At 47.2% G+C, this 27,664-nt stretch overlaps 1 protein-coding gene across 1 annotated transcript in view; it reads left to right on the top strand.

The window, feature by feature from the left end:
* Window positions 1-14,120: 14,120 nt before the first annotated feature.
* Window positions 14,121-27,664, top strand: part of ENTREP1 (endosomal transmembrane epsin interactor 1) — a 157,543-nt gene continuing 143,999 nt past the window's right edge. The window contains exon 1 of the mRNA XM_069228755.1: window positions 14,121-14,847. Coding sequence (XP_069084856.1) covers window positions 14,440-14,847 — 408 coding nt within the window. The 5' untranslated portion in view covers window positions 14,121-14,439. The remainder of the gene's footprint in view (window positions 14,848-27,664) is intronic.

Below are 27,664 nucleotides of genomic sequence, written 5' to 3' on the forward strand. Positions count from 1 at the left end.
TGACGCTATATGCACAATATATTGCTCATTTCATGTACAGTATTAATTATTCATATTAATAGCATATTTTTTTGACTCCGCATCATGTGCACCACTGTACGTGTAATAAAAACCACGCACATGATGTATGCGTGGTCAAAATGACGCTATATGCACAATATATTGCTCATTTCATGTACAGTATTAATTATTAATATTAATAGCATATTTTTTGACTCCGCATCATGTGCACCACTGTACGTGTAATAAAAACCACGCACATGATGTATGCGTGGTCAAAATGACGCTATATGCACAATATGTTGGTCATCTCATGTACATTATCAATTATTAATATTCATATCATATTTTTTGACTCCGCATCATGTGCACCACTGTACGTGTAATAAAAACCACGCACATGATGTATGCGTGGTCAAAATGACGCTATATGCACAATATGTTGGTCATCTCATGTACATTATCAATTATTAATATTCATATCATATTTTTTGACTCCGCATCATGTGCACCACTGTACGTGTAATAAAAACAACGCACATGATGTATGCGTGGTCAAAATGACGCTATATGCACAATATGTTGGTCATCTCATGTACATTATCAATTTTAAATATTCATATCATATTTTTTGACTCCGCATCATGTGCACCACTGTACGTGTAATAAAAACCACGCACATGATGTATGCGTGGTCAAAATGACGCTACATGGTCAATATGTTGGTCATCTCATGTACATTATCAATTATTAATATTCATATCATATTTTTTGACTCCGCATCATGTGCACCACTGTACGTGTAAAAAAAACGACGCCCATGATGTATGCGTGGTGTAATTGACGCTACATGCACAATATGTTGGTCATCTCATGTACAATTGGAAATATTAATATTCATAGCATATTTTTACACTCCGCATCATGTACACTGTAATGCGTCAAAAAAATATGACGCACATCTGTGTATGCGTGAAAATATGACGCATTACGCGAAAATAAAAACGGCGCCCATTTTATGCAGGAAGTGATGTAATAGGATATCCTGTTTACCAAATCTGTACTGGGAGTTGACTTTCACTTTCACTTTGCAGTCTCAGAGTTATCTAGACTGTGTGGTTGTGTGAAAGGTGTTGTCCTGTGTTTTACTGCTTTAGTGTCCTGTGTGCCTTGTATTTTGTCTTTGTGTCAATCTTTTATTGTTGTCAAACATTGTCTCAGTCTGTTTAGTGTTGTTTGGTCTATACCTGTGATAGTTTGTATTGTCTGTGGGAGTCTGTTGTGGGTAGCATAGTTTGGGGTGTTAGTTGGGCTATTTTTCTCCTTCTTCTTTTTCTTTCACACCTCTACCTTTCCCCATTTCCCACTTTTTCTTTCATTTTTCTTTGGTACTATTTTCACACCTCGCATCATGTCAGGTAGGCCTCGCCTGTCCAGGATGGGTGAGGACGAATTGGGGGGCTTCATATGGCTCGTAAGCCATTTCCTCCCACTGATGCTGGAGGCTGGGGGCCGTGTGATACAGGGGTATCACACGGAGGCGAGGAAAATACATTGGGAGAAGGTGCGCCATCACCTGGTCCGGGTCTACGGGAGTATGAGGAATGTCCATCAACTCAAGCACCGCTGGGCAGATCTGATCAGCAGGGAACAGGACCTGCTGGACCACCTGGGACTCCAGATTGGTGGCTATGTTGGTGAGTAATAATCAATTACATGGGAATAATAGGAATGTGTGCGTGAACATGTGATGATTGGTAGCCAATCTGCAAAATAAGTAGCTGACTGCGTGTTATACTAGGGAAACCTAGGCCCATGGGCATACACATAAATCCCCATTTTTGCTACACATGTACACCCAATAACAGCAGTAAAATGCAACATCTATTAGTATTTTGCTAAGTAGCCCCCTCTCTGCGTCACAAAATGATGCAAATGCTGCGCTACAAAGGTATACATGTGTCCAAATGTGTATTTGTTGCCGGGTGTGTATGAAGACCTATGCTACCAGGCCGATGCCTTATCTTTGCAACACATACCAGATGGCTGTAGCTGCATGGAATGTAGTGTTGCATTTGTGTCTGAAAAGCAACACGTGAACTGCTCAATTTGTACTCTACTGGTCATAATGGCCAGTGAGTACGTCATGTAGAAACAACATACCTACATATGTAGACGCCATAGCTAGCCCGAAAATTGCAAACACATGATGATGCAACACCTGTGTGTTGCCTTCACGTCACATGAAGTTAGTCATGTTGTCCACACATATGTCACATGTGTGTCTGGTTGCTGTGTGTTGAACCTGTCCCCATAGCCTGTTTGATTGTGAGTGGTCATGCAGTCCTCATGGAACCAGTTGTGAAATGTTTCTCTCTGGGATGCACATGCTGAGATGTATGGATCACATGATTGTTCGGGCCTACTAATGGAGGAGTAACTTGGACGACACATGACTGTCCTGGCCACTGCATGAGTGTAGTAGGGTGTGTCACTGGAGCAGGAGACTCATCCAATGATAATCTAGAATACAAAGTCAGCCAGGCAGGATGAGCATGTGTGAAAGTGTATCATTACCATGTAATATTCACACACTGTCATTGTAACAGAAATTATTTGTCTGTTCACCCAGTCTGAGTATAATCTTCCTTTCATGCTTTACAGGTGGACCAGCCCCGTACACCGTTGGTGAGGTAGCCCATTTTGACGACCCCGATACCTACAGTGAGTGTTGCCTAAGTGCTATTTACATTGTTTGGAAATGAAGCATGATGGATTACTGTGTGTTCAGGACAATTCATGATATGATGTGCTGGCCGTTCATTGGCTTTGTTGTTTTGGTGTGATATCAAATTGGAATAATGTTTCGGTAAAGCAATCCCTAGTCATCTCTCAGATTGAGGGGCAGTAGGTCATTCAATTAGTGCGACTATTGGGAATAGCATGACTCATTTTGAACACACTGGTCAATGTTAGACTTGGTCAGGAACTTGCCATTAACTGAGTCAGCATATCAGACTGACAGTCTCCCAGATAGCTTAGGCACATGGCTTCGATGACAAGTGCTTCTTCCTAGTTGAGGATGGACTGTGTACACTGTAGGTCGGATCTTCCGGGGGCATGTACTTCCACAAGGTGACCTCGAAGTGTGTGTGACTTGAGTGCAATGGCCTAGGTGTTCTGTTGAATCATGTGAATGGGTGTTCTACCTCCTCTGTGTGTGTTGTAAAACATGCCTCACTAATAGTATGTTATGTTTGGCTAAGTCATATCATTTTGACATGTGTGGACCTGGGATGTGACAAGGTTGGGCTGACTCCAACGTGTTGCTAGCCCTTCATAGGTGTTGTGTGTGAAGGCACATGCTTGTTGCACTTTCTGTACACTCCTGGTTGTGCATTGATCATGGGATTGTTGTTTGTTCTTCCCACACCACCCACAAAGACTGGGATGTTACTGTGAAACAGGGTACCTAGGACTGTAGCAACCAGTATGTTACACGTACTTAACACCTTTTGTGACTTGAGTTTGTACCTAGGTCCAGATGTAGCAAAATGTCTCCACATTGCAAATAGCATAATTTGATGTTAGTGAGTTGCAAACGTCTGTTTCCTAATCCGAAATGTTATTGGTGGTCATGTACATATTCGCAAAATGCTTTTCTAAAGTACAAAAATAAAGGAGTTTACCAGCCCTACTTGCAAATCACAGTGTTAGGCAATCCCATTTGCTAACGAGTACGTGGTTGCAAAGTGAGTAGCTGTTATCATCCACTTGAAGTGGCTGCTAACCAACTTGCTGACTGGAAGGGGTCCTCATTGTGAACCTTCACCTTTGTGAGTGGACCAAAATACTCCTGCACAAAACAGCCAGTGGTCTAGGGGAGCAATAATTATTGTGTAAATTACGAACAATCAATTGTTGTGAATTTAAACAAATCGCAGCTCATTTTCCTTTCAGATAAAGGGCCTACACTTGGTGAAAAATAACTTGCTTCATTTAAAAGCAGTCACGTCTATGGAGTTCTGCTGTTCCCAGCAGGCCTCCATCCCCGTGAGTGCCCATAGTTGCTAAGGTGGTGCAAGTTGGAACCCACATCATTGATGTTCATGAGGTGGGATTTAGGGACCCCATAGTGACTCGCAGACGGTGTCAGAGACACCGTTCAGCTTTGCAATTTGCTAGTTGATTTCCCATCAATTCCTACATCTGGCCCATAGTGTCGACATATGATTCATGGCCAGGGGTTCAATCTTAGCACACAACTATTTCGAAATGCCATTGAGTGAGGAGTGTGATTCTTATCACATATAATGACATATGTAGTGAAGTCAGTATGCGGACGAGCTGGTGCCATAATGTATAATGGCTTAGGTATGAATTGTAGGAGTAGTTTAGGGTGATGTCATCCATCATGTAGAGACATGGATCTGCTATATGTGATATGCCCTTCAGTATGCATGATTCACATGTACTTCCTCTGAGCCTTCCCGTGACATATGTTGTAACAATTGCTGCAACCAATACATTGCTAGTAATGGTCAAATTACCCATTGTGGTATTCAACCCACTGTAAATTCTATGCTCAATATTTGCCTTTTCCCTTCACAGCTGCAAACCTGAGTGCCGCAGCTCGAAACCAGTTTGAGCGCCGTGTAATGAGGTACAGGCACATCCTGCAGGTGCAGTGTGGGTATCGGAGGATGGCCCGCAGATACAATTCGGAACGGGCCTCCGGGGCGTGGTATGCCACACCACAGGCTCCTCCAACAGTGCCACCTACAACCACCAGGTCTGCCCAAGGGGACCCAGCGACGGACCAGCCATCTTCCTCAAGACCTGGACCCAGCCGTGTGTTGGGAACAGGGCTGTCCCGTGGCCACTCCACTCCACCAACAATCTCCACCTCCACCGGCACGCAGACCAGCAGTGACCCTCCAATTGACCCTGCAGCCTTCCAGGCATTGTCTAGGAAACTGGACAGGTTAATTCAAAAGGTTGACAACCTGACGGAGGACATGGCGGAGGTCAAAAAGAAGGTGCGCTCCATCCGGCGCACACTTCAGAGGGCAAATCCTTAGTTATTTTGCCCTCCTCAACTTTTACCCCTCCTCTCTCTCCTCTTTCCTCTTTTCATACTGTTAGTTGGGTTTGGGGGGTTAGTTGTAGGATAAGTATAGGTAATTAGCTTAGTTAGTGTTAGGTAAGAGGGTGGGGGGTCCTTATACTTTCTATCTAATATTTTTGTGTGGGTGGGTGGGTGGGGGGCAATGTTGGGATTCCTGTTTGATAAAAAAAAAAAAAATATATATATATATAAAAAAAAAAATATACAAAAAAATATATGTTTGTTTAGGATAGTATAGTATGTGTGTAGGTTAGTAAGTGTTGTCCTGCATGTGTCTTGTCTCATAATGGTGGGTGGGGGGTTGATGTTTAGATCGTTTCGTTACATGTGTAGAGTAAGTTTAGCTTAGGTTAGTTAGGGACAGTTGTGGGTTAGTAGTAGTCAGGTTAGATTAGTGTAGGTTTATCTTTCCCTTAGTTGCCTCTTTTCTTACTTATTGGAAATAAAAAATTTGTTAACCCTTTACCAGATGCGTTAGGTGCTACCTTTTCATGGCCTTGACATCAGTGTAGCAGAAAGTTTTAGTATGACATTTGTGTCCTATGCTCGCTATCCCCAGGCTATTGAGGTTTAACATGCCAGCTACCCGTGTGCTAACTTGGTAAGTATCCACCGTGTGGGAGAGCCACCATTGGTAGTGTGCATAGATCATCAAGATTTGGGGTTGGTATGTATCCTACTTCACAAAGAGTGCTTCCAGAGTTGATTTTGTAGGTAAATAGATAGGTCGGACAGCATTGTGAAGTTCAGGGAGAGCTTTGTAGATGAGTATTTGTTCACACTCTTGTCTTGTTGCTGTCATTGCTGACCTACATCATGTGTGTACTGCTTGAGCATGACTTTCCTTCATGGTAGTATACGCTGTAAGGGTGATTGATGCAGTGTAATTTGGTTAACATTCCTTTCATTTTACAGCATAATGTATTGTGTTAGTATCGCAAGGTGCCTACATTTCTCATCCACCATTAGTTGTCTAGAATAGCTATGGATGGGGCCTCATTCTGTCCAACACAGCATGATTGTGTGTGCTTAGTCCCTACATCAGTTATTTTCCTCAGTCTAGTAAAGCTATGATGCAATCCTGGCCACTGCACAGATGTTTCAGTAGACATGAAATCAGGACAGTAGTCTAGAGAATCAACATGGTTGCCACACAGCCACTTTGGAGTTATGTACTGCACAGTTGAAGTGTGAAATGACACAGAGACACAATTGGTGTGCAAGTGATATTTATTTTTAGGTGGAGTAGTGCAAAAAGTCCATTAACAATGTTAGGTGAGTCCGTTCTGGTGCATTCTTAAATGGTGATCCTATTTACAGGGTGTGGATGATGCTCCTGACATGCTGGGTTGATGTCACAGACGGTGCAGAGGAACAGGAATTGCCAAATGGTAGGAGAGAAACATTTACAGCCAATGTGGACAAGTTAAACAGTAGATTGCCGAACAGTCATTGAGGGTAGTTGGAGTGAGGCTGGCATGTGTCAAAACGTAGGACCTTGGTCAGAGTGGGGCATGGTGCAGGGACTAGGGCTTCCGGGTACTCTTGCGTGTGAATGTTATCTGTTCCATGTCTTCTTCTTCTGATGTGTGTGTTGCCTGGTGTGTCCTTGTTGTTGTTGGTTTTGAAGGGGCAACACACACCTCAGTGTCAGAAGACATGGAGGCAGACATCCCGGGGGCTGATCCCTGTCCAGTTATGAAGGGCAGTACTGCAGCAAGGAGAGCGTGCTGGTTTTTCAGAATGGCAGCCACATCCCGATGGTAGGCAGCCAGGTCTGCCCTGAGGGGTTCGATGTTGCATTCGTGCACACGCTGACTGGCTTGCTGTTGGAGTTGTTTGGTCAACTGTATGACAGCTGTGCAGATTGCCTTCTGTGTTACTAAAAGTTCCTCCAACAGCGATGTTCTGGCTTGCATTGCAGCTGCCTGATCAGCAGTTGACAGCATGCACGAACGCACCCCCTCAAGGCTGGCTGCCATAGTTTGCATCCCCACCCGCACCTCCTTGGCCAGCTCCCGCTGGACCCCAACGACTGTTCTTTCGAAGCTGGTGCCAGTGTCGTCAGAGTCCTCAGCTGTGTTGGAGCTGGCAGGTCTTACAATTGGGGTGGCGGGTGGTTCTACTGTGGTGGCTGCTTCATCTTGGCTCCTCCTTGTTACTGAAGGGGGGGTTTGGAGGCTTTCGAGGACCATGTCAATGGTCTCTTGTGTGAGGTTGATGTTCTCGTCATCCATGTCATCAGGGAACTCATGGACAGGCATATCGGCAGGAGATCCGTGTTCCTCTGCAAAGAAACAGGGTACAATTAGTGTGTCTGTGTTGAGATCATTTAGCACTAAGATACAAGCCTTTGGATGCCTTTACTTTGTACTCTGATTTTGTCTTGGTATCTGCTGTCTGTCATAGGGCATTGTTGTAGGCCTATGGCCCACCTGTGTGTCACATATATGATATGGAGCTATCAGACATGCCTGCCAGGACATCTCTAGGTGTTGATTTGTAATTATTTTGGAATATGCATTTTTTTGTCCTACTCCTCTCTCGGTGTTTCACTATTGTTATGGAGGGACATTTGTTTGGGTGGGCTCTCATTATCCTACATGTGATTCTTGGCTTTCTAGGCAGCAGGATAGCTAATGGTGTGGGGGACTAAGTTTGACCCACTTGTAAATAACTCTGTCACCCAGATATTGTATTTAGCTCAGACAGACTAGCAGTGCCTCTGGTCTCCCACAACAGAGGAATGTTTCGAAGTCCAAGCCCATGACATCTTTGGGACTTCTCAGGGAAGTGGTGGTCACTCAGGTCCTACACATTTCTATCTTTTCCGGTATGTTCCCATACACAAATGACACAGACAGTATTTGTTGGATATGAAGTTTCAGTGTTCAACTGACTTGTAGGAATTTCGGTGTGAGCCCCAATAACCAAAACAATACACACAGTTAGAACTGAAATAGTCCGCAGGAAAGTAATACATTGGTACACAGCTATCATGGTGCCTAACAGTTTCTACTCTCCCTCTGCTTGTTCTATATATAGCACTGCCTGTTAAGTTTGGAGCTTGTCTGTCTGAATCACAGGGGAGACATCATCCCTCATATCAGAGGAATGGGCTGGGATCTGGTTGTGCATCAGCAGCAAGGCAGGCAGCATCTAGATGTGATTTTCTGTTTGTAAACTCCCCCATGCGTGTCTTGGGACGAGGAAGTGAATTTAAAAGACATATGTCATGGTGATGACAAAGTTTCCCTACGCAGGAATGGCAAACCTTAACCCCTACCACATCTATCATCAACGAACCAGACGGTATCCTTGACTGGGGCACAGAGTGAATATGTTCTGGCAAACTCCAGTGCAGAAGTAGGCAAAACAGGGTGATTTGACTAATTGCCAACACCTTAGGACTGACTATTTACTACATTAACTGATAGGAAGGGCAATGAGATTCATTTAGTGCAAAGTGCTCTGAGGCACTTAGATGTGAGCAAATGAGTATAAGTACATTCAGGGTAAGATGCACAAAGGCCTCCAGCCTGAGGCTATTGCGCAAAGTATACGTTTCACGTGCCACGCTACACTTTGACTGACTGTGGGTGTTGTGACTGCCCTGCCAGCACACTTGCCTCACAGGCCCTGCACCATACACTTTTCATTCACATTGCATGATCTGTACATGTTAGGTGGCATGACCTATGTATGTCAATGTTAGGATGTGGTATGGATGTAAACATTGTTGATGTTTGTATCTGATGGGGTCTCGTGTGTCTTACTGGATTGGCTTGTTTATCGTATGAATGTCCTATTTTTTGGTTAGACTGTGCAGATGTGTTTCATTGACCAGTTGCCTGTGTCCCCTCGTCAATGTTGTTGTCTGAGCAGTATGACATTTGTGATGTAGCATTGTTAGGCAGGCACGTGAGGGACCCTGATGTATGCAGCATGTGTGTGTCGTTAGTGCTGTGTGGCTCCTATTGCTGTTTACTTAGGCTTATGTATGTGTCAGTTATGGACATTCGGCATTTAAGTGTACTGGTAGCTTTGTCTTATTTCTAGGAGTAGTTGCAGATGTCATCCTCACCCCCTAATTTAGGAATGTATGTTCCAGGGTGGGGTTCCTGCCATTTGGTACTATAGCTGCCCAGAGATGAGAGGTGTTATTGTCAACTGTGGTGGCAGTTAAGTTGCAGTTGTTGTATTTGCTACTGCATTACAGGTAGGGACCTAGTTGATGGGGAATAGTTTGTGCAAAACAAGTGCCTGGATGTGGATTCAGGGTAGTGTCCTTCCCACCTGTCACTGGTTTCCCTTGGCTCTCTTGTTGTAATTACAGGATGTCCCCATGGGACTGTAGTGGTGGCAGTATTTTGTCGTGGCCCGGCTATGGTCAGTACTGGGCATTCCCCCCTGCCGTGCCCCTTTCCCCATGCCACTTCATATATGTGCTAAGTTACATGCATTGTGTAGTAGGTATCCCCCCCCTGCTTACAGTCCCCATTATTGCATTGTAATTCCCCATGCGACTTACCCTGCATGTGCGTAGTGTCGTGGTAGTCTGCGCTGTCCAGTCCTTGTATCCCTGTGACGATCTCCTCTGGGATGACGGCTGCGACCATCTCCTCCATGTGGTCCAGAGCCTCCTGTTGTGCTGGACTCCCCCCTCCAGTCTGCATTGCTGCCTTCCTGTTCCTGGCCATTTTCTCTTTGGTCCTACGTTTACAGTCATGCCAGCGTTTCTTACACTCGGTGACTGTCCGGCGTTCTTCAGCCACACTGTTTATCTTGTCCACAATTTCTTTCCAGATGGCCTCTGTCCTACTGAGTGGCAATTTTGAGGATATGAAAAGTTGGTGCTGGTGTTCCGTCACCTCTTTCACCAGGATTTCCTGCTCCTCTGCACTGAAGCGACACTTTCTTTTTTTCTTTAACATGTCCTGGTTCCTGTGTGCTTCCTCCTGGCTGGGTCCTGGTCTGCTCTCATCCTCCTGGGGTCTGTTGGGGCATCTGGGATCCATTTTGGGTCTCCTCTCCTGTCAGTGCAGTTTTCGCGCAAAAATGTCACGCAATAGCGTGAAAAAAAACGGCGTATTCACGCTAGCGCTGTCGTAAATCGACCCACAGTGATTTGCGTCACTTTTACGTGGGTTTGCCTTACGACAGACCGACGCTGTTTGCGTCACGAAATAATGACTCCCACCTGTTGGTTGCGCCGCCGTACGTCACAGTATAAATTTGACGCCCGAATGGCGCATCCAAATGGCGTTAGACGGCGCAAATTTTTTTGACGCAAAACTGCGATGGCGCAGTTTTGCGTCAAAAAGTATAAATATGGGCCTTGGTGAGAAGGCCTTGATGGCTAAGACAGATATAAAGTCTGCTTTTCGCCTGCTACCGGTGCACCCAGACGATTTTGAGTTGCTGGGCATTCAATTCCAAGGGCGATGGTATGTGAATAAGGCATTGCCCATGGGTTGTTCTATTTCCTGCTTGTTATTTGAGCGTTTCAGCACTTCTTTGCAGTGGATATTTTCCTGCGTCACGGGACACAAAGCGGCGACGCATTACCTGGATGATTTATTTTTTGTTGCCCCGGCAGAATCGGATCAGTGCGCGGTCATTCTTTGGCAATTTCAAGACATTATGGTGGACCTGGGTGTGCCCCTGGCCCCAAAAAAACAGTTGGACCATCCACAGCACTGACCTTTTTAGGGACTGAGTTAGATACCAGTCTGATGGTTGCCAGGCTGCCCCTAGAGAAACAGAGGAACATGATTGTGGCGTTTACACATATGGTGCAGAAAAGCAAAGTCACTGTGAGAGAGGTTCAGGTATTGCTCGGGCATCTGAATTGTGCTTGTCGGGTGGTGAGAGCGGGTCAGACTTTTTGCAGGCGTTTAGCACTTTCGCTGGCGGGGACGCAATTACTGCACCATCATGTTTGGCTCCGGGTGGGAGTGAAGGAGGATTTACGGATGTGGTGCATATTTTTGGAGCAGTTCAATGGGATTCCCCTGCAGTCCAGGCAGACGGTTGATTGGGATGTGCAGATTTTTTCAGATGCGGCGGGGGCTTCCGGTTTTGGCCTGTATTGGCAGGGAAGGTTTTGCGTGGAATCTTGGCCGGCGTCATGGAATAGAGGGGGGAGAAGCATATCATTCTTGTAATTGTTCCCATTGGTGGTAGCAGCAGTTATCTGGGGGCCGTTAATGGAGCATCAAAAAGTGCTTTTCAGAGTGGACAACTTAGCGGTGGTGCAAGTAGTGAACAGGCAGTCGGCTCGCGATCCGCAAGTGCTGCAGCTGCTGCACGTTTTTGGGTTACATTGCCTGCGCCCTGATATTCAATTTAGGGCGAGACACGTACCAGTAGTGAACAATGACATTGCTGATGCTTTGTTTCGTTCACAGTGGGAACAATTCCATGGGCTTGTTGCGGACGAGCCCTTGTCCAGAACGAGGATGCCAGTAGCCTTATGGTCGGTGGGAGAGAGAGGATGTTCAAGCTGGTTTTGAATTCTCTGGCTCCATCTACGAGACAGGCTTACGTGCGAGCCTGGCAGGAGTTCAGGCAGTTGGGAGCACAGTGGCATGCAGATGAGAAAGGGAAAGTAGAGGATGTATTGCGTTTTATTATGGCGCTGGTGGAGAGACACCAGTCGTGGATTACTATTGCAAGAAAGTTAGCAGGCATTGCCTTTTGGGGAAAATTCGTCTGGGGGTACGCCCCATCTGCTGGTGAACTGGGCCAGCGGATTCTCAGTGGTTGGGAAAAAGAGGCAGGAATGAAAGGCAAGTTAAAAATCATTGGCATTGTTAAAAAAGTTTTGAACAGTCTCGGACTGTATGCTATGATGCGAGGGAGACTATACTCTTCAAGACGCTAATGTGTTGGATGTTTTTTGGGGCGTTCAGGGTGTCAGAATTTCTGGGGCTTGGGAACAAGCCGGGTTTGCGTTGGGATGAAGTGGATTTTCGGGGTCTTCTGTACTTCTGAGGCTTTGGAGTTCTAAGACAGATCAGCTCGGTTTGGGTATGCATGTGGCGCTGGTGAGGTATCCTGTGCCTGATTTGTGCCCGGTAAGGTTGGGTAAGGCGCTGCAACGGGATGGGCACGTGGAAGAAGAGGTGTTTCAACACCGCAGCGGGGGAAAGGTAACGGCACGGCAGCTTTTAGCAGTGCTTTGAGCGAGTTTGCATTATGTGGGGCAGGATGCATTCCGTTTTGGGCACGCATTCTTTTTGCATAGGCATGGCAACCGAGGCCGGATTAAGGGGATGGCGTACAGGGCGAATTATGCGGTTGGGAAGGTGGAGATCGGATGCGTTTTATCGGTATGTGAGATGTGGGGGTTCCGGAGTGTCGGAATGAATATTAACATATTTTTCTCCTGCTGCAGGTTCGGTGTCGGGTCCAGAGACGCAATTCCTCTCGATATGGCTCGTCAGACATTCTTTTGTCAAGTGGGCCCACAGACAAGCAGGGCGCACACCCATTGGGGTTAATTGGGTTTAGATACAGAACGATAGAGTGCGATGGTTTGGAAAAGGGGGAATGCGATGGGACCAGTTGCTGGGGCCATTGCAGGCGGAGAAAGGGCGGGGTTCTTGTCCTGATGTTTTATTACTACACTTGGGTGAGAATGACTTAGTTAAGAATACGGGACTGGATGTGCTTAAAGCCATGAAGGCAGACTTGTTGGAGATTCGGAGACAATGGTAAGATGTCATTTGATATGGACAGTGTTTGTCCCGCATAGGATTTGGAGAGGGGCACAGAAACCGGGGGCTATTGAGAAGGCTCGGCGTAAGATTAATAAATAGATGAAGGTTTTTTGTAGGTTTTATGGTATATCAGTATTGGAGCACGAGGATCTTCGTTTCGAGGATCAGGAATTTTTTAGGGGCGACGGAGTACACCTGTCCTTCATGGGCATGGAGTTGTACCTGCTCCAGGTGAGGGAAGTATTGAAAGCTTTGTTAGGTGAAAGGTAAGACTGAGGTCAGTTTGCGGATGCACCCTCCTACCTGGGGGGGGGGCAGAAAAAGGAGGGAACTTCTTTTTCTGGTGGCGGGAACTGAGACAGTGCACACGGCTATGAGAACAGTTGGACGGCAGAACCGACAAGGCATTGACAGGTGGAAAAGGACTGGACGGCAGCAGGACAACTCAGACAACAAGAGGTGGACATTCAGGGGTTTTTGCGGATTTGCACACTCAGAGGGTAGGAAGCAGCAGGAGACTATTAACATGACAATGGACTTCAGCAACGAATCAGAACAATGTATGAGATAATAAGAGGCCATGTGGTAAGGAATGGGAGGGTAGGGTAGGGGGAGGTATGATATGATAACTTGATGTATAGTGAGGTGTTAGTTTTGTGAGGCGTTTAGGCCTAGGGCATTTTATGGTTGTAAGTGCACCTGTTTCCAATAAAACGGCCTTTTACACACAATAAGGCGGTATGGCGTCCTTCTTCCCCAAATAAGTATTGTGAGCTACAGTCATATTATTAGCAGGAAACCTGGCACTACGTACCTCCTAAACTTAAGGAGCGGTGACTTGGACAACACACACACAAAATAAAACATGAACTTTCTGCCAGGTCTTATCACTTTTGAAGAAATTGGACCCAGGGCGAAGGATCTTTTTTGGCAAGGGGCGGCTGGACCAAAGGCTGAACTCAGGTCTACTTGATCTGCCAGAACATTGCTCGAAAATAAAAGAACCCGAAATATTGAAACAAGTTACCCCGGAGATCCATGCACCTGCCTGTGTAAACCACACATCCTGCTGAAATATGAAGCGTCCACAGGACAGAGCATGGGGAGTCTGCAGCGCAGGCAGGTCCTTTCCCTCTCTCGGCTCCTTGCCCAGTTTGTGCTCGTGCCAAAAAAATGTGAAATGTAATCCAGCCACAGGCAGCTTCTCGGCCAACCCCATCCTCTCGGAAGAGTTATTTTAAAACTTCAAACACCTCAACCCTCCCTCTGGAGAGAAAACGGGGCAGACAATATGGTGATTGCAGTGGTAGAGAAAGGGGCAGAAAAATAACAGGAAAGATCAGGAGGAATTGTGGAGGGCGCCGAGAAGAAGGATTGTTGCTACAGCGGAGGCTGGCGGCTGGTGTCTGCTTGCAGCGGAGCATGGCTTTGCGGGGGCTGCTGCAGCAGAGGGCCTCCCCCTCCTCCCTCCCTGTGCAGGCACTCCGCATCCCTTATCTCTGTTAAAGCTGTGCAGTCAGCCCAGAATCCAAGCTACACAGTTTGTTTTTCTCCGGTCCGCCGTCGTCCTCGTCCTCGCTCCGCACCATGTCCCTGCCCATGCTGCTGCCCGGCTCCTGTTGCCCCATGGCTGCTCCCCCGGGGGCCTCGGCCACCGCTTCCTCTTCCTGCGCCGGGGACCTGCAGCCTCCAGCGCCCCCTCCCCGGGCCCGCTGGTCTGTTTCTCACCGTGGAGGGGGTTGGCCGCTGCCCCCTCCCAGGGGACCGCCAGGCTTCTGCACCCTGCCTCCGCCTCTGTCGCTGCTGCCTCCTGCCGCCGGCCCATCGTCCCAGCACCGTGGCTCTGCGGGGCTGCTGCCGGCAAGGCCGCTGCTGTCGCTGGGCTTGCTGCAGCTCATCCTGGGCTGCTGCATGGTGGCGCTCAGCTTCGGGGCGCTGTCCCTCAGCAGCTCTCTGCAAATCAAGAACGCGTGCCCCTTCTGGGCGGGATCCTCGGTGAGTATTCTCTCTGCTCTGTAGTGGGAACGAACAACCCCTTCCAGAGTACCTCGCTGAGCGCCAGACTCGCGCTCCCGCTGCTTTATTGTAAACACCCCCACCCCGGGGGTCTCTCGCAAACACTTTCTGTGTCCTCTCACGACCATCCCTCGGGGATCCTGAGCCCCTGCACACACAGCCGTTAAATTACCTGCACGATCCCAGTACTTCTGCCAACACTCACCAGTACCCCTTACCCCCAACCACACCCCTCGTGTCTTTCTTTCACTGCCCGTTAGGTCCCCTTTCGAGCACCCCGCTGCCAGAAACATTCAGTTGCACACAGCATCCCAGTACGTCCCCCATGTCCTTCCATTGCACTTCCTACACGTGCCCTAGTTCCCAGTGCATCTCTGTTGACCCCACCAACATTCCCCCAGTACCTCCTTTTACCGCCCCCATTTCCCCCCGTCTTGCACCGGGGCATTTTCTCTTACTTCGTACTTTGTTCTCCTCCTCAGAGGGTCTTCTTCTTACTCCTCACAGTTGAACTGCTCCTACTCTACCAATTCCTTACCACAAGGGTCCCACACACCACCACACCACCGTTCTTCTAGACCTACTCTCACATGCCTTTGCTCACATTCAGTACCTGGGTCGTTCCCCACACGTGTGGTCAGTGCATTTTCCAACATCCCCGCCTGCAGCGTCAGACTGGCCAATAGGGCAGTCCGGCAGTGTCTGAAGAGCTGTTTTTTTCTTTTGTATGTATGCGGGTCATGTTTATGTTCTGGTGGGCCTGTTTTTACTGTTGACTCATTTTATATTAACATAAACATTGCCTGCTGCAAGTACAACTTAATACCGTCTCCCATATCTTGCACGACACCTACACTGTTTGTCTCTCCAAGTTTAAAATTGATCTGACTTGTGCATCGTTTTGTTTTTTTAGCTATCAGATTCCATAATTGAGCCCACTTTTAATTTGGTGCCCGAGCCTATTTCCAGACTGACCCTGATCTCCCGTTGGTTTTAACCCCCACCCCTCATCCTATCTCAATGCCTTACTACACCTTCCCATGGGCGGTGCTGAAGAAAAACACGTATTATCCTGGCAACCAGAGTTCCACTCACGCCCCTGCCGCTGAATCAAAACAAGGCTGTGCCCCGTCCGCTCTGTGTTAATTGGTCGCCTGTTCTGGCGTTTCTGACAGAGTCCTTTCAGGATATGAATCTGTCTCGGAGTTTCCATTTTCTGAACCCTTTCTGGTAGGCGAGTTGATCGGTGGTACAGGGTTGTGCGAATTAAAAAAAAAGCCCAGATTCAATTTTACTGAGTGATTTGCTGCTGTTCATGGCACCTCAGGAAACATTCGAAGTTGTGCCGAAAAATAATGACGCGACCATCAAAAACAGAGCGGGGTGGGGTTGGGGCGGACCCATGTTCTTGCTGGTAATATTTACGGGAACGTTTGAGCTGGAACACAGCTTGGTCAGTAACAACGCGTCCGCCCTTGAAACATTGTGGAGTATTTTGACAAAGCGCTGCTAGCGAAGTATACACTGACTCACCCTTTTCATTGGTACAAAGAGTTCCCTTGCAATGTAGCAGTGTTCACGGTACCGGAGCAGTGCTTTGTTGACAGCTGGTGGGCTGATGCTTCTTGGCTTGGTTAAATGAAGATTAACTTGCGGGGTTGAACGGTAGCAGGAGGAGGGTGGGGGGTCGTGTTTGCAGAAATACACGATGGTTAACGTCTGTTTCGATTTGTAGATACAATTGAATTGTAAATAGCAGAAAGGCGTCTTTAAGCGCTTGTTCGGTGAGATTTCTGTCGGTAAAAGGGCTCCGCAAGTTTACCTATTCATTTTCGTTTTGTATAGCGCTGCACTAAATGGTGTTAGTTCGCTTTACAAATTGAAATGAAGGATTACAAAAGTAATACACTGTTGAGTTTAAGTGAAAAAAGTTTTTTTTAACAAATGTGAAACTAGTAGGTAGCGTCGGCTTTGGGCATGGGTGACCTAGACCCAGGTCGCCTAGATGGATAGGGGCGTACACTGACGGGACCTAGGAAACAGTCTTTTTTGGGGCGAAGCCTACCACACAGCACTGCTGTCTGGTTGCTAAATGACTTTTTGTGGGCATTCTGAAAGTTTCTCTGGGAGCGCATTATGCCCATTGCTTACCATTGGATTTGCAGTTTGTAACTCACATTTTCTGGCTTTCTATTTGCCATCTCTATTTGTTCTACGTCATGGGTACTCACAAACATTTTCCAAGGGCCCACAAAGTTTGGTCTGTGGTGTGATCAAGGTCCGCATTGAATGGCAGAAGGGTGGCAGTTTGGTTGACTGTAAAAGAAGAGAAGCATGTACAACAACTAGTGTCTGAATTGCACAATGTGAAGCTACAAAACCTGGGCTCAATCCCGGCTTCTCCACTTTATAAAAATTATGTAATTCTAGGCAATTGTTGTATTTCACTTTTCCTTTTTTTATCATTATCACATATTAGAGGACATCAAAATACATGACTTCAGGATGTGTGCTGTATAAAACCTTCTTCTGTGTTTGATTTAATAAACTTTAATGCTGTTCATGCATAACAGCAACCAAGACCATTCAAAGGGAGCACAGAATAATTGACTTGTCCCTTAGTTCTCTGTTGACATTGTCAGAGTGGGGGAGAAGCATGAATGCTGCTACGTTCATTTTTGAAAACTGTCACTTTTTAAAAAATACTTCTCAATGCAGTCCACTGATATAATCTGATGTATTAAGGTGAAACAGTTCTGTGTTTTTTAATTTTTTAATTATGAAGATACTTTAGCAGATATTTACACGTTTGCTACAAGATATCTTTGAAAATGAAGGTGTTCATAGCTCTGGACACCCTTATTACTTCCTTTGGTTAATATCAATTGACCTTTAACCCCTCCTGTGCCAAGCCTTTTTTTGGCTAGTTGGGGTAATTCACGCTTAGGCCCTTATCACCTTTTGTCCACATAAGCTATCCATGCCAAATATGCATCCTTTTTTCCCAACATCTTAGGGTTTCTTATGGTACCCAGAGCTTGTGGGTTTTCCCTGGAGGAGACCAATAAGTTAGCCAAAATGCAGCTAAACTGTTTTTTGGGGGAAAAATGGGAAAAAAGTGCTGCAGAAGAAAGCATGTGTTTTTTTCCCTGCAAATGGCATCAACGAAGGGTTTGCAGTGCTAAAATCACCATCTTTCCAGCTTTCAGGAACAGGCAGACTTGAATAAAAAAAAACAAGGGCCATAGTTATACTTTTTGACGCACAACTGCGCCAACGCAGTTGTGCGTCCCACGGCAAGCGGGCGCCTTATTTATGGAATGACTTTAGCCGGCGCTGCGGACTGGTCTGAGTAAAAAAAATATGACTCACACCATGCAGCGCCGTCGTATGGGAAAATGGGGGTTGTGCGTCAAAAAATGGTGCAAGTCAGGTCTGAGGCAAAAATCAAGCCTCAAACCAGACTTGCACCATTTTTTTGACGCACAACCCCCATTGACATGACTCCTGTCTTAGCAAAGACAGGAGTCATGCCCCCTTGCCCAATGGCCATGCCCAGGGGACTTCTGTCCCCTGGGCATGGTCATTGGGCATCGTGGCATGTAGGGGGGGCAAAATCAGGCCCCCCTATGTCTCTTAAAAAAAAAACGGAAAAAAATACTTACCCCAACTTACCTCAACTTCCCTGGGATGGGTCCCTCCATCCTTGGGTGTCCTCCTGGGGTGGGCGAGGGTGGCAGGGGGTGTCCCTGGGGGCAGGGGACGGCACCTCTGGACTCCTTCCGAGCCCACAGGTCCCTTAACGCCTGCCCTGACCCAGGATTTTAAAAATGGTGCACAACAGGCTGTGCACTGTTTTTTAAGGCCCACCCCCTCCTGTGCGTCAAAATGACACCGGAGTATAAATAAGACGCACAGGCCTTAAAGTCATTTTTTTGGAAGGGAACGCCTACCTTGCATATCATTAACGCAAGGCAGTTTCCCGCTTCCAAAAAATGACGCTCATGGTGGAATTTTGACATCCGCGGGGTTGGGCTTCAAAGTTTAAATATGGGGCAAGGTTTGCGCCAGATGTGCGTCAAATATTTTGACGCACATTTGGCGCAAACAGAGTATAAATATGCCCCCATATTTTTCAACACATATTTTGCATTTTACTGGGACATACCCCATTTTTACTATTTTTTTGTGATTTCAGCCTCATTCCAGTTAGTGACAGAAATGGGTGGAAAATGGACAAAATTCTGAATTTAGAAAGGGGTCATTTGTGTAGATCCTTCAAGGTTTTCCTACAGAAAGTAACAGTTGAAATACAAAAAAATAGAAATAGAGTTAAAAAAACAGCCATTTCTACCTACTTTTTCTTCTGTAACTTTTTCCAGCTATGGCAGATTTTTGGACTCCTATGGTTGCGGGGATATATAGGGCTTGTAGGTTTATCAAGCTATAGGGCTTGTAGGTTTATCAAGAACCCTAGGTACCCATAGCTAATAAATGAACTGCACCTTGCAATGGGTTTTCATAGTGTACCGGTATACAGCAATTCCTTTGGTAAAATATAAGGAGTGACAAATAGGTATCAAGGAAACCTTTGTATTTCAAAATGGGCACAAGATGAGGTGTTGAGAAGCAGTGGTTATTTGCACATCTCTGAATTCGGGGGTCCCCATGCTAGCATGTGAATTACAGGGCATTTCTCAAATAGACTTCTTTCTTATACACTGTCTTACATTTGGAAGGAAGAAATGTAGAGAAAGGCAATGGGCAGTAGCACTTGTTCTTCTACTCTGCTTTCCCCTAAGTCTCCCAATAAAATTGCTACCTCACTTGTGTGGGTAGACCTAGCAGTCCTGACAGGAAACACCCCAAAAGCAACATGGACACATCACATTTTTACATTGAAATCTGACATGTTTTTTGGAAATTGCCTAGCCTGTGGGTTTCGACTTCTAGCTTAGCTGGCACATAGGGAAACCTAACAAACCTGTGCATTTTTGAAAACTAGACACCTAGGGGAATCAAGGATGGCGTGACTTTTGGGGCTCTCACCAGGTTCTGATACCCAGAATCCTTTGCAAACCTCAAAAGTTGTCTAGAAACACTTTTTGCCATTTTATCAGACCGCCTCCGGTCTTGTTGTGTATTCTATATAAGCTGGTTGTGCCTCGCTATTTGTCATAATTTGAGCTGAGGAATCTGGTCAGCATACAAGTAGAGAAGGGCTGCTGCTATCATGGCTATGGAGGCATAGGAAGTGTCCGTGGATGAATATGGGTGAAAGGGATCGTGCTGCTACAGCCTGAAAAGTGATTTTGTATTTGTGCAGTTATGCAGGCTGGAGTGCTCTTATTGAGAGATTCCTACACTAGGATCTGCGATTTGTGCCTCCTACCTCACAGTGGCTAATGTATAAGGTTGACAGGTCTCAGCAACCAGCTTCATCACAGTCGCATTGGAGCCACGACGCAGCACCACTGGGAGCCTTGGAGTCAACCAGGTCCACCAGGCCCCACAGTGGTGAAACCCAATGCCAGAAAACTCTCCCTGCCCTCAGATGAGTCTCTGCCTAACTTCCCCACGGCCTTCATGGATGCCGTTGTCACTCTTCAACATATGAACACTACTCTTCTCGATCACTCCATCCAGTTTGAGAAGATCCTGCAAGCCATCCTGGATACTAAAACTATCCTGGAGACCAAAATTGATACAGTATCACAGGAAGTCAACCTACTCTGAGCTGATCACTGTAAATTGGTCTGCAGAGTGGACAACACTGAGTCATCACTAGCGACCATGCAACCAATGGTCCAGGAACTACAGTCCCAGATGTTCTAACTACACGCGGAGATGTCCTCCCTCCATCTCAGGGCAGAAGAAGTGGAGGGACACTCAAGACGGAACAATGCCCGCTTCCTCTGGTTTCCGGAATGCATGGAAGACCCCAGTGCTGAAGTCTTTCTCGAGCAGTGGTTAAAGGACACAGTGCTAATGAATAGAGTGCCGACATTTTCCTCAATAGAAATGGCACACAGGATCCCTGGCAGGCCGCCAACTCCTGGCCCTCCCCCCAACCATTAATAGCCCATCTCCTCAACTACTGAGATCGCAACTTAAACCTTCAGTGTTTCAGGGCCAAAGGCCTGTGGTTATTCGAAAACACCTCCATCACAGCTTATCCTGATTACATGATGGAAGTACAACATAAAATAAACGAATATGTTAAGATTAAGCAACATGTCTGCGAGAACAGCATTAAATACGCTTTATCATTCCTAGCACGACTCACGGTGGAAGATGGGGAGAAATCCCACATCTTCCCAACTCCGAAAGATGTATGGCCATGGCTGCATGCCAAGGGCCTAGCATGGTCAACCCAGGAGGAACCCATGTCCTGGGGGTGGTTGACTCCCCACCCTCGACGCAAATGGAGAACTGGAGCTAGGACACGCCCAACTAAGGCCCAAGTAACGGAGGACCAGGCTAAGGCACTAATCGAAGTGAACCAACATGTAGCGAATTCCTTTGCTGACCTTCGTGAGGAGCTCACCTCAGACACTGACTCATCTGTGGGTCATTCCAGTGATGTAACTATTAACTCCACGAAGGTGCCGGACATTACCTCAGGCACAGCAGATGACCTCTAAGTCTGCCCCACCTTCTAGTGCTATCTGACACCTCTGAAAGATTGACCGCATCCCATGGATGAGACGAGGTGACTAGCTTGGTAGTGGAGCCAGCACATAATTGTACCAATACCTATCAAGGCGCTTGCAAAACCGGTAATCCTGAAGGGTCCTCCTTGTAAGACCACAAATATGGAACACCTGCACCCCAGGGCCCTGGCAGTTACACAACAAACAGGCCGGGGCCATTGATCTCTGGAGGTCTGGTGGGGGTAACAGGTGATGCACCTGTGAGCCGGGGAGAGGTACTAAACCTGAGACGATATCAGCAGCATTTCCAGCAACCCCCAAATATTTTTGTTGATCTTTGGTCTATACTGATGAAAGGCACTAACCCAGAAACATGTGTCTAGAGATGAACAGTACTGTCTGCACTAACTTTAGTGAAATACTACAGATTTTTTCAAGCAAGCATTAATTGTTCAAACTGCATGTACCAGGATGCAAGGGGCAAACTCAACTGGAATGTTAGGCAGTGTGCTCCCAATCGGACTTCATGTTTAAAAGGCTCCCTCGAGCCATTCAGCTGACGAGCTCTGGAGATGCACCTGTGAGCTGGGGAGTGGCACTAAACCTGAGACGATATCGGCAGCATTTCCAGCAACCCCAAATATTTTTGTTGTTCTTTGGTCTCTACTGATGAAGGGCACTAACCCAGAAACACATGTCTAGAGATGAACAGTACTGTCTGCACTAACTTTAGTGAAGTACTACAGATTTTTTCAAGCAAGCGTTAATTGTTCAAACTGCATGTACCAGGATGCAAGGGGCGAACTCGACTGGAATGTTAGGCAGTGTGCTCCCAATCGGACTTCAGGTCCGGCGGGGGTAACACTGTTCTTGATATGGGCCAGAACTGCCAAGTACACTGCAGTTGACCATTCACGCCCCTAACATAGTTTTCCGAATGGACACATTTTGCTCCATAAATGGTTTTAGTTGTAATTGTAATCATTTGGGGGTTATTAGCTACGAGCACGTTGGCCGTCAGCTGGGGGGACATGGTTAGACTTTTATTATTAAGGTTTTCCACATTCTTCTATGTTTACCGCTACAGGCACTATGTGGTTTGGGGGAATGATGGTGGGGGGGGGGGAATTTCACTGATATCCCTAGCGTTTATCAATGCAACATATCAGCTACCACACACACATTTCAGCCATATAAAATATCAAGGGTGCCTGCATTTCCACAGCTACAATGCAATATAGCGTGTTAACATGGAATGTGAGGAGCATGGCGACACACACCAAGCATCACCGGATTTACATATTCTTGAAACGTCGCCATGCACACATAGCAATAATACAGGACACGCACCTCAAAGGCAGGGAATTACAAAGACTCAAAGGGAAATGGAGGGGCAAGCATATGGCAAAACATCATCAGCATTTGCCAAGGGGATTTGAATCTGGATGGCCCCTGGCACCCCAGACATTATGGAGCCCCATAATATAGAACAAAAGGGCTGTTAGGTAATTGTGGAAGGACTACTGGATGGTATACCCCTGGCGCTGGCTGGCATATATGCACCAAATTCGGGACACAGAGCATTCCTGGCATCTCTCACACCAATACCCTATCACTTGTTTATGGGGGGGCAATTTTAGTTGTGTGCCCGATATAGCTTCAGACAGGTCCCACCCACTACTTCCAAGTGCACCCAGTAAAACTGCATCTCAGGGGCTCTGTTCCTGGATGTTTGACAGAGGTCTGCACGATATATGGTGTCTAAGTTAACCCTAGGAGCAGGAATACTCATTTTATTCCCTGGTACATAGGCTACACACTAGAAAAGACCTGTTTCTGGGGCCTGCTCACCTGACCCAGGAAGCGGTGCAGGTGGAGTACATGGCCAGGACGCTGTCTGATCATTGCCTGCTGCAAGTAATACTACAATGGGGTAGAAAGCGCACGAGCATCTCAATGTGTCACCTACAACCTGAAACATTAACTGATCCTCCATTGTGACAGGAGATGGCAGACTGTTGCCTTATTTAGTTCAATGTATTGAGATATGCAACCTTATCACAGGCCACAGAGTGGGATGCCCACAAAGTAGTTATATGGGGCCACTGCCTCTTGGCTTCCCGGGAGTAAGACGCTCCCTGACTCGGGAACTGACCTTGTTAGAGTCTGACTTGTGCACATTAGAACGAGATGTCACACAAGGTAGCTCACACCGCGGCACACTCTGTGACCTACACACCTGAAATAGGGAAGTTGACTTGCGCCTGCGCAGACATGACTACCATCATTACCTCACCTGACTTCACACAGTGGGGGACCTCTCCGGTAGATTGCAGGCGTGACTGCTCCATGACAAGCAACACCACACTCGCATAGGTGCCATTAAACTGGACTCCGGTACCATAGTCAACACCCAAACCGCCAAGAATGACGCCTTTCGGGACTATTACCGCAAGCTCTATGCAGCAGGGGCCGACCCCTCTCCTGCTCAATTGGCCTTTTTTTGGACAACCTCTCCCTGACCCAACGCACCCCATTGCAGAAAGAAGACCTCAACGAGCCCATTAGTCTCGAGGAGGTCCAGACTGCGTTGAGACAGTTTGCTGGCAAGCTGTCGGCTTTGTTTAGAGCTGAGTACTACTCCACATTCTCTGCTCAACTTACCCAACCATTCTTGTGCTCCATGAAGCAAAGAACCGGGGCCACCTCTATGACTCCCAACGTAAGGCGCTCATAATGGCCCTACCCAAACCTGGTTGCAACCCCCAGGACATGTGCTCTTAAAGTCCACTGTTGTTACTTGATTTGGATTGCAAACTACTGGGCAAAGTGTTTGCCAAATGATTGCTTCCTCTGATCAGCCAGCTGATCCATGAGGATCAGTCAGGCTTCATTCCAGGATGCAATACCTTTTTAAACATCAGACTCCTCCTACACCTGCTACATGACACTCCACGTGAGGACCATGAAAGAGTAGCGGTATCTCTGGACATAGAGAAGGCCTTTCATACTCTTGGATGGCCCTACTTGAAGGAGACATTGCGCAGCATAGGCTTCAGCCCTGGGTTTTTGGCCTTGCTTAGTATACGGGACTCTAATCCCACAGCCCGAGTGAAAACGGTGCATTCTGTTTGACAGTTTTCCCATCTGCCGTGGCACTAGACAAGGTTGCCTGCTATCGCCACTGTTGTTTGCGACACCAGTAGAGCCTTTAGCCTCCCAACTGCACCCACATGCACAGCATTGGGGGATACCGGACCTAGACATTTCTCACATCATACCCCTCTATGCTGATGACGCACTAATATATATGTGCAGACACACGTCCTCACTACCAAGATTTATGCAATTGCTAGAGGCTTTTGGGGACATATCTGGTCTATGAGTGAAGTGGACAAAGTCCTGCCTATTCCTGATGGTCCCTATCCAGGAACAACTACGGTCCATCCGCCCGATACATTGTTTGCCATGGTGTCATATTACCTTCAAATAACTTAGCATACAAATTTACCACTCTGCCCCGGACCTCAGGGAGGGTAACCTGGACCAAGCAGTTTGCTCAATTTGATGATCATTCCTCTTCTGGTGTTCCTTACCACTGTCACCCTTGGGACGCGTGGCCATCACCAATATGTTGATAGTCCCCAGACTGTTATATTTCTTTACTTCACTACCATTAGTGTTGCCCGGATCATTTTATCCGCTTGTTACATGGCCTGCTGTTCAAATTATTATGGGGCAATAACCAACGTCGGGTCGCCCTAACTACTACCTACCACTCGCTGAAGACAAGGTGCTTAGGTATGCCCAACTTTGAGCTGTATTATGCAGTGGCGCAGCTGCAATGGATGCTTTGTTGGTTACGGAACTCTGCCACAGCAGAGAGAACAATGGTACTCAACACACTGGGCTTGATCGCACATGTCCCCCCGCCACACGGCACTAACCTGATCGACACAGCCTGTGTCTGTTGGCGCAGATTCGTACAAAGTAGTGACCCCACACCACCCTACTCTCACAGGATCCCAGTGCTTTGCATAGAGGGTACAAGGGACTTATAGACACACACCACAATCTGACTCCATGGACAGCAGCAGGACTAACAACCGGGGGGGACTTCCTTAGAGAAGGCTTTCTTATGACGTACACTGAAATCACAGAAGCTTATAACATGGGCCAAGGGCAGTTCTTAACGTACTGTGCCACATGACAGCTCATACGTGATACCTGGCGGAATGGTGGAACGGAACCTCCAACATCTCCTATTCTTCACACATTACTTTCGGGTCTGGGTCCTAAGAAAGCTATATCCCTGCTGTACCACTTCTTTCTCACATGTGCTGACACTGGACAAATAGGATGCAGTGCTTTCCTACCCCAATACCTCCAAAATAATGGTCTAAGGTGTTACAACACGTAAAGAATGTCTCTCGCAATCCACGATTTCACTTCACTCAGTTTAGTTATCTCCACCAAGTGTATTTATCCCCCCAGTGTCTTAAACACATGTTCCCTCACACAGCAGAGGAATGCCCACACTATGGGGAATGGGATGCTACTTTTTACCACATGGTATGGGGCTGCCCTGCCATACATCGTACTTGGCACAAAACCACCACAATAATACAGGAACTAACTGGACACGCACTCTCCCCAACTCCAGAATCCTGCCTCCTAGGCATTTGCGCTAAATCTAAAGGGGATAAAAATCTTCCCATGTTCATAGACCTTGTACGCCTTATAGCTGTGCAGGGGAAGGCGTCTGCCACCCGATGTTAATATGGGACTTTGTGCACTGTTGCATTGAGCTAGGGCTGAGTCGATGGTACTCCGATCCTTGAGTGATAGGGGCCTGGCTCCTGGAGGCAACGAGACCTGGAACACCTTTATAATTAACATCGAAGCCAAGGACGATACCCTCCCTCCTTCCGTTTGAGATAATAAGACCTCTCACACACAGGGCCAGATGTATCATGCATTTTTGCGATTGTCCGTTTGCGATCGCAGAAATGCATTTTGGTATGTATGAGTTCCAATTTGCGATTCGGTAACTTGTTACTGAATTCCAAATTGGAACTGCAACTACATACCGATTCGGTATTAGTAAGGGGCGTGTCAAAGGCGTCCCTTCCTAATACCGAATCGCAGCAGTATGTCAGAATGTTTTGTGACCCAAATGCAGTCGCAAAACATTCGCATTTTACCACCTACTTGAAATAGGTGGTAACCCATGCATGTGAATGCATGCAAAAACATTTTTTAAGGTTCCTTGAAGATAGCTGTGAGTCCAACCATGCCTGTTGATTGTTTGCTAGGCAATGACCTGGAGAATTCCCCTTGGAAGGAGGTGGAACACAGGTCTCACTTGGAGATGTTGGGTCTGCCTGGGTGGGTATGTGTATCCACCCGGTCAATGGCAGCCCTTCAGGGTAATCAAGAGCCCCTGGAGCCTGAAACAGTGGCCCAGGGGACCGCCAAGAAGAGGAAGAGCAGGGGGCACGGGAAACCAGTCCCAGAAGTTCCCACGGTCCGGGAGGAGGCGGAGCCTGAGGATGACGCCCCAGAACCTACAGGGGAACAGGTGGCTGAACTGGGGGAGGTCCCTGAGCTGTCGCAGTGGCAGCAGGAAGTGGGGCCCACCAGGGAAGCATTCTGTGCAGCACAGAAGACATGCCCTACTCTGGGGGGTTTGCGGCAGCAGGCGGCAGACCAGGCGGCTGGAAAGGAGCCAGGATGACACCTGATTTATTGGGAGGATGACCTCCTGAATAGTGAGCCTAAGGTTCCTGAGCCTGAGTCAGCCCGTGTGCTGGTGGTACCCCAGTGCTTCAGGGCCTTCCTACTGGGGTTGGCTCATGATGTGCCTTTAGCTGGACAATTGGAGCAGGACAAGACCTTTGAGAGGTTTGTAACCCACTTTTACTGGTCCCTAATGCGCACACACTCAGATGCACATTGCAGGTCTTGTCAGACTTGCCAGGCTAGTGGCAAGAGTGGGGGGAAATGTAAGGCTCCCCTTCAACCTTTACCTGTGGTTAGCACTCCCTTTGAGAGGGTAGGTATGGACATTGTGGGGCCTCTGGATCCCAAGACAGCCTTGGACAACAGGTACATCCTGGTCTTGGTGGACCATGCCACCCGGT

Source organism: Pleurodeles waltl, chromosome 1_1, assembly GCF_031143425.1.
Source record: "Pleurodeles waltl isolate 20211129_DDA chromosome 1_1, aPleWal1.hap1.20221129, whole genome shotgun sequence".
In the NCBI taxonomy this organism is placed as follows: Eukaryota; Metazoa; Chordata; class Amphibia; order Caudata; family Salamandridae; genus Pleurodeles; species Pleurodeles waltl.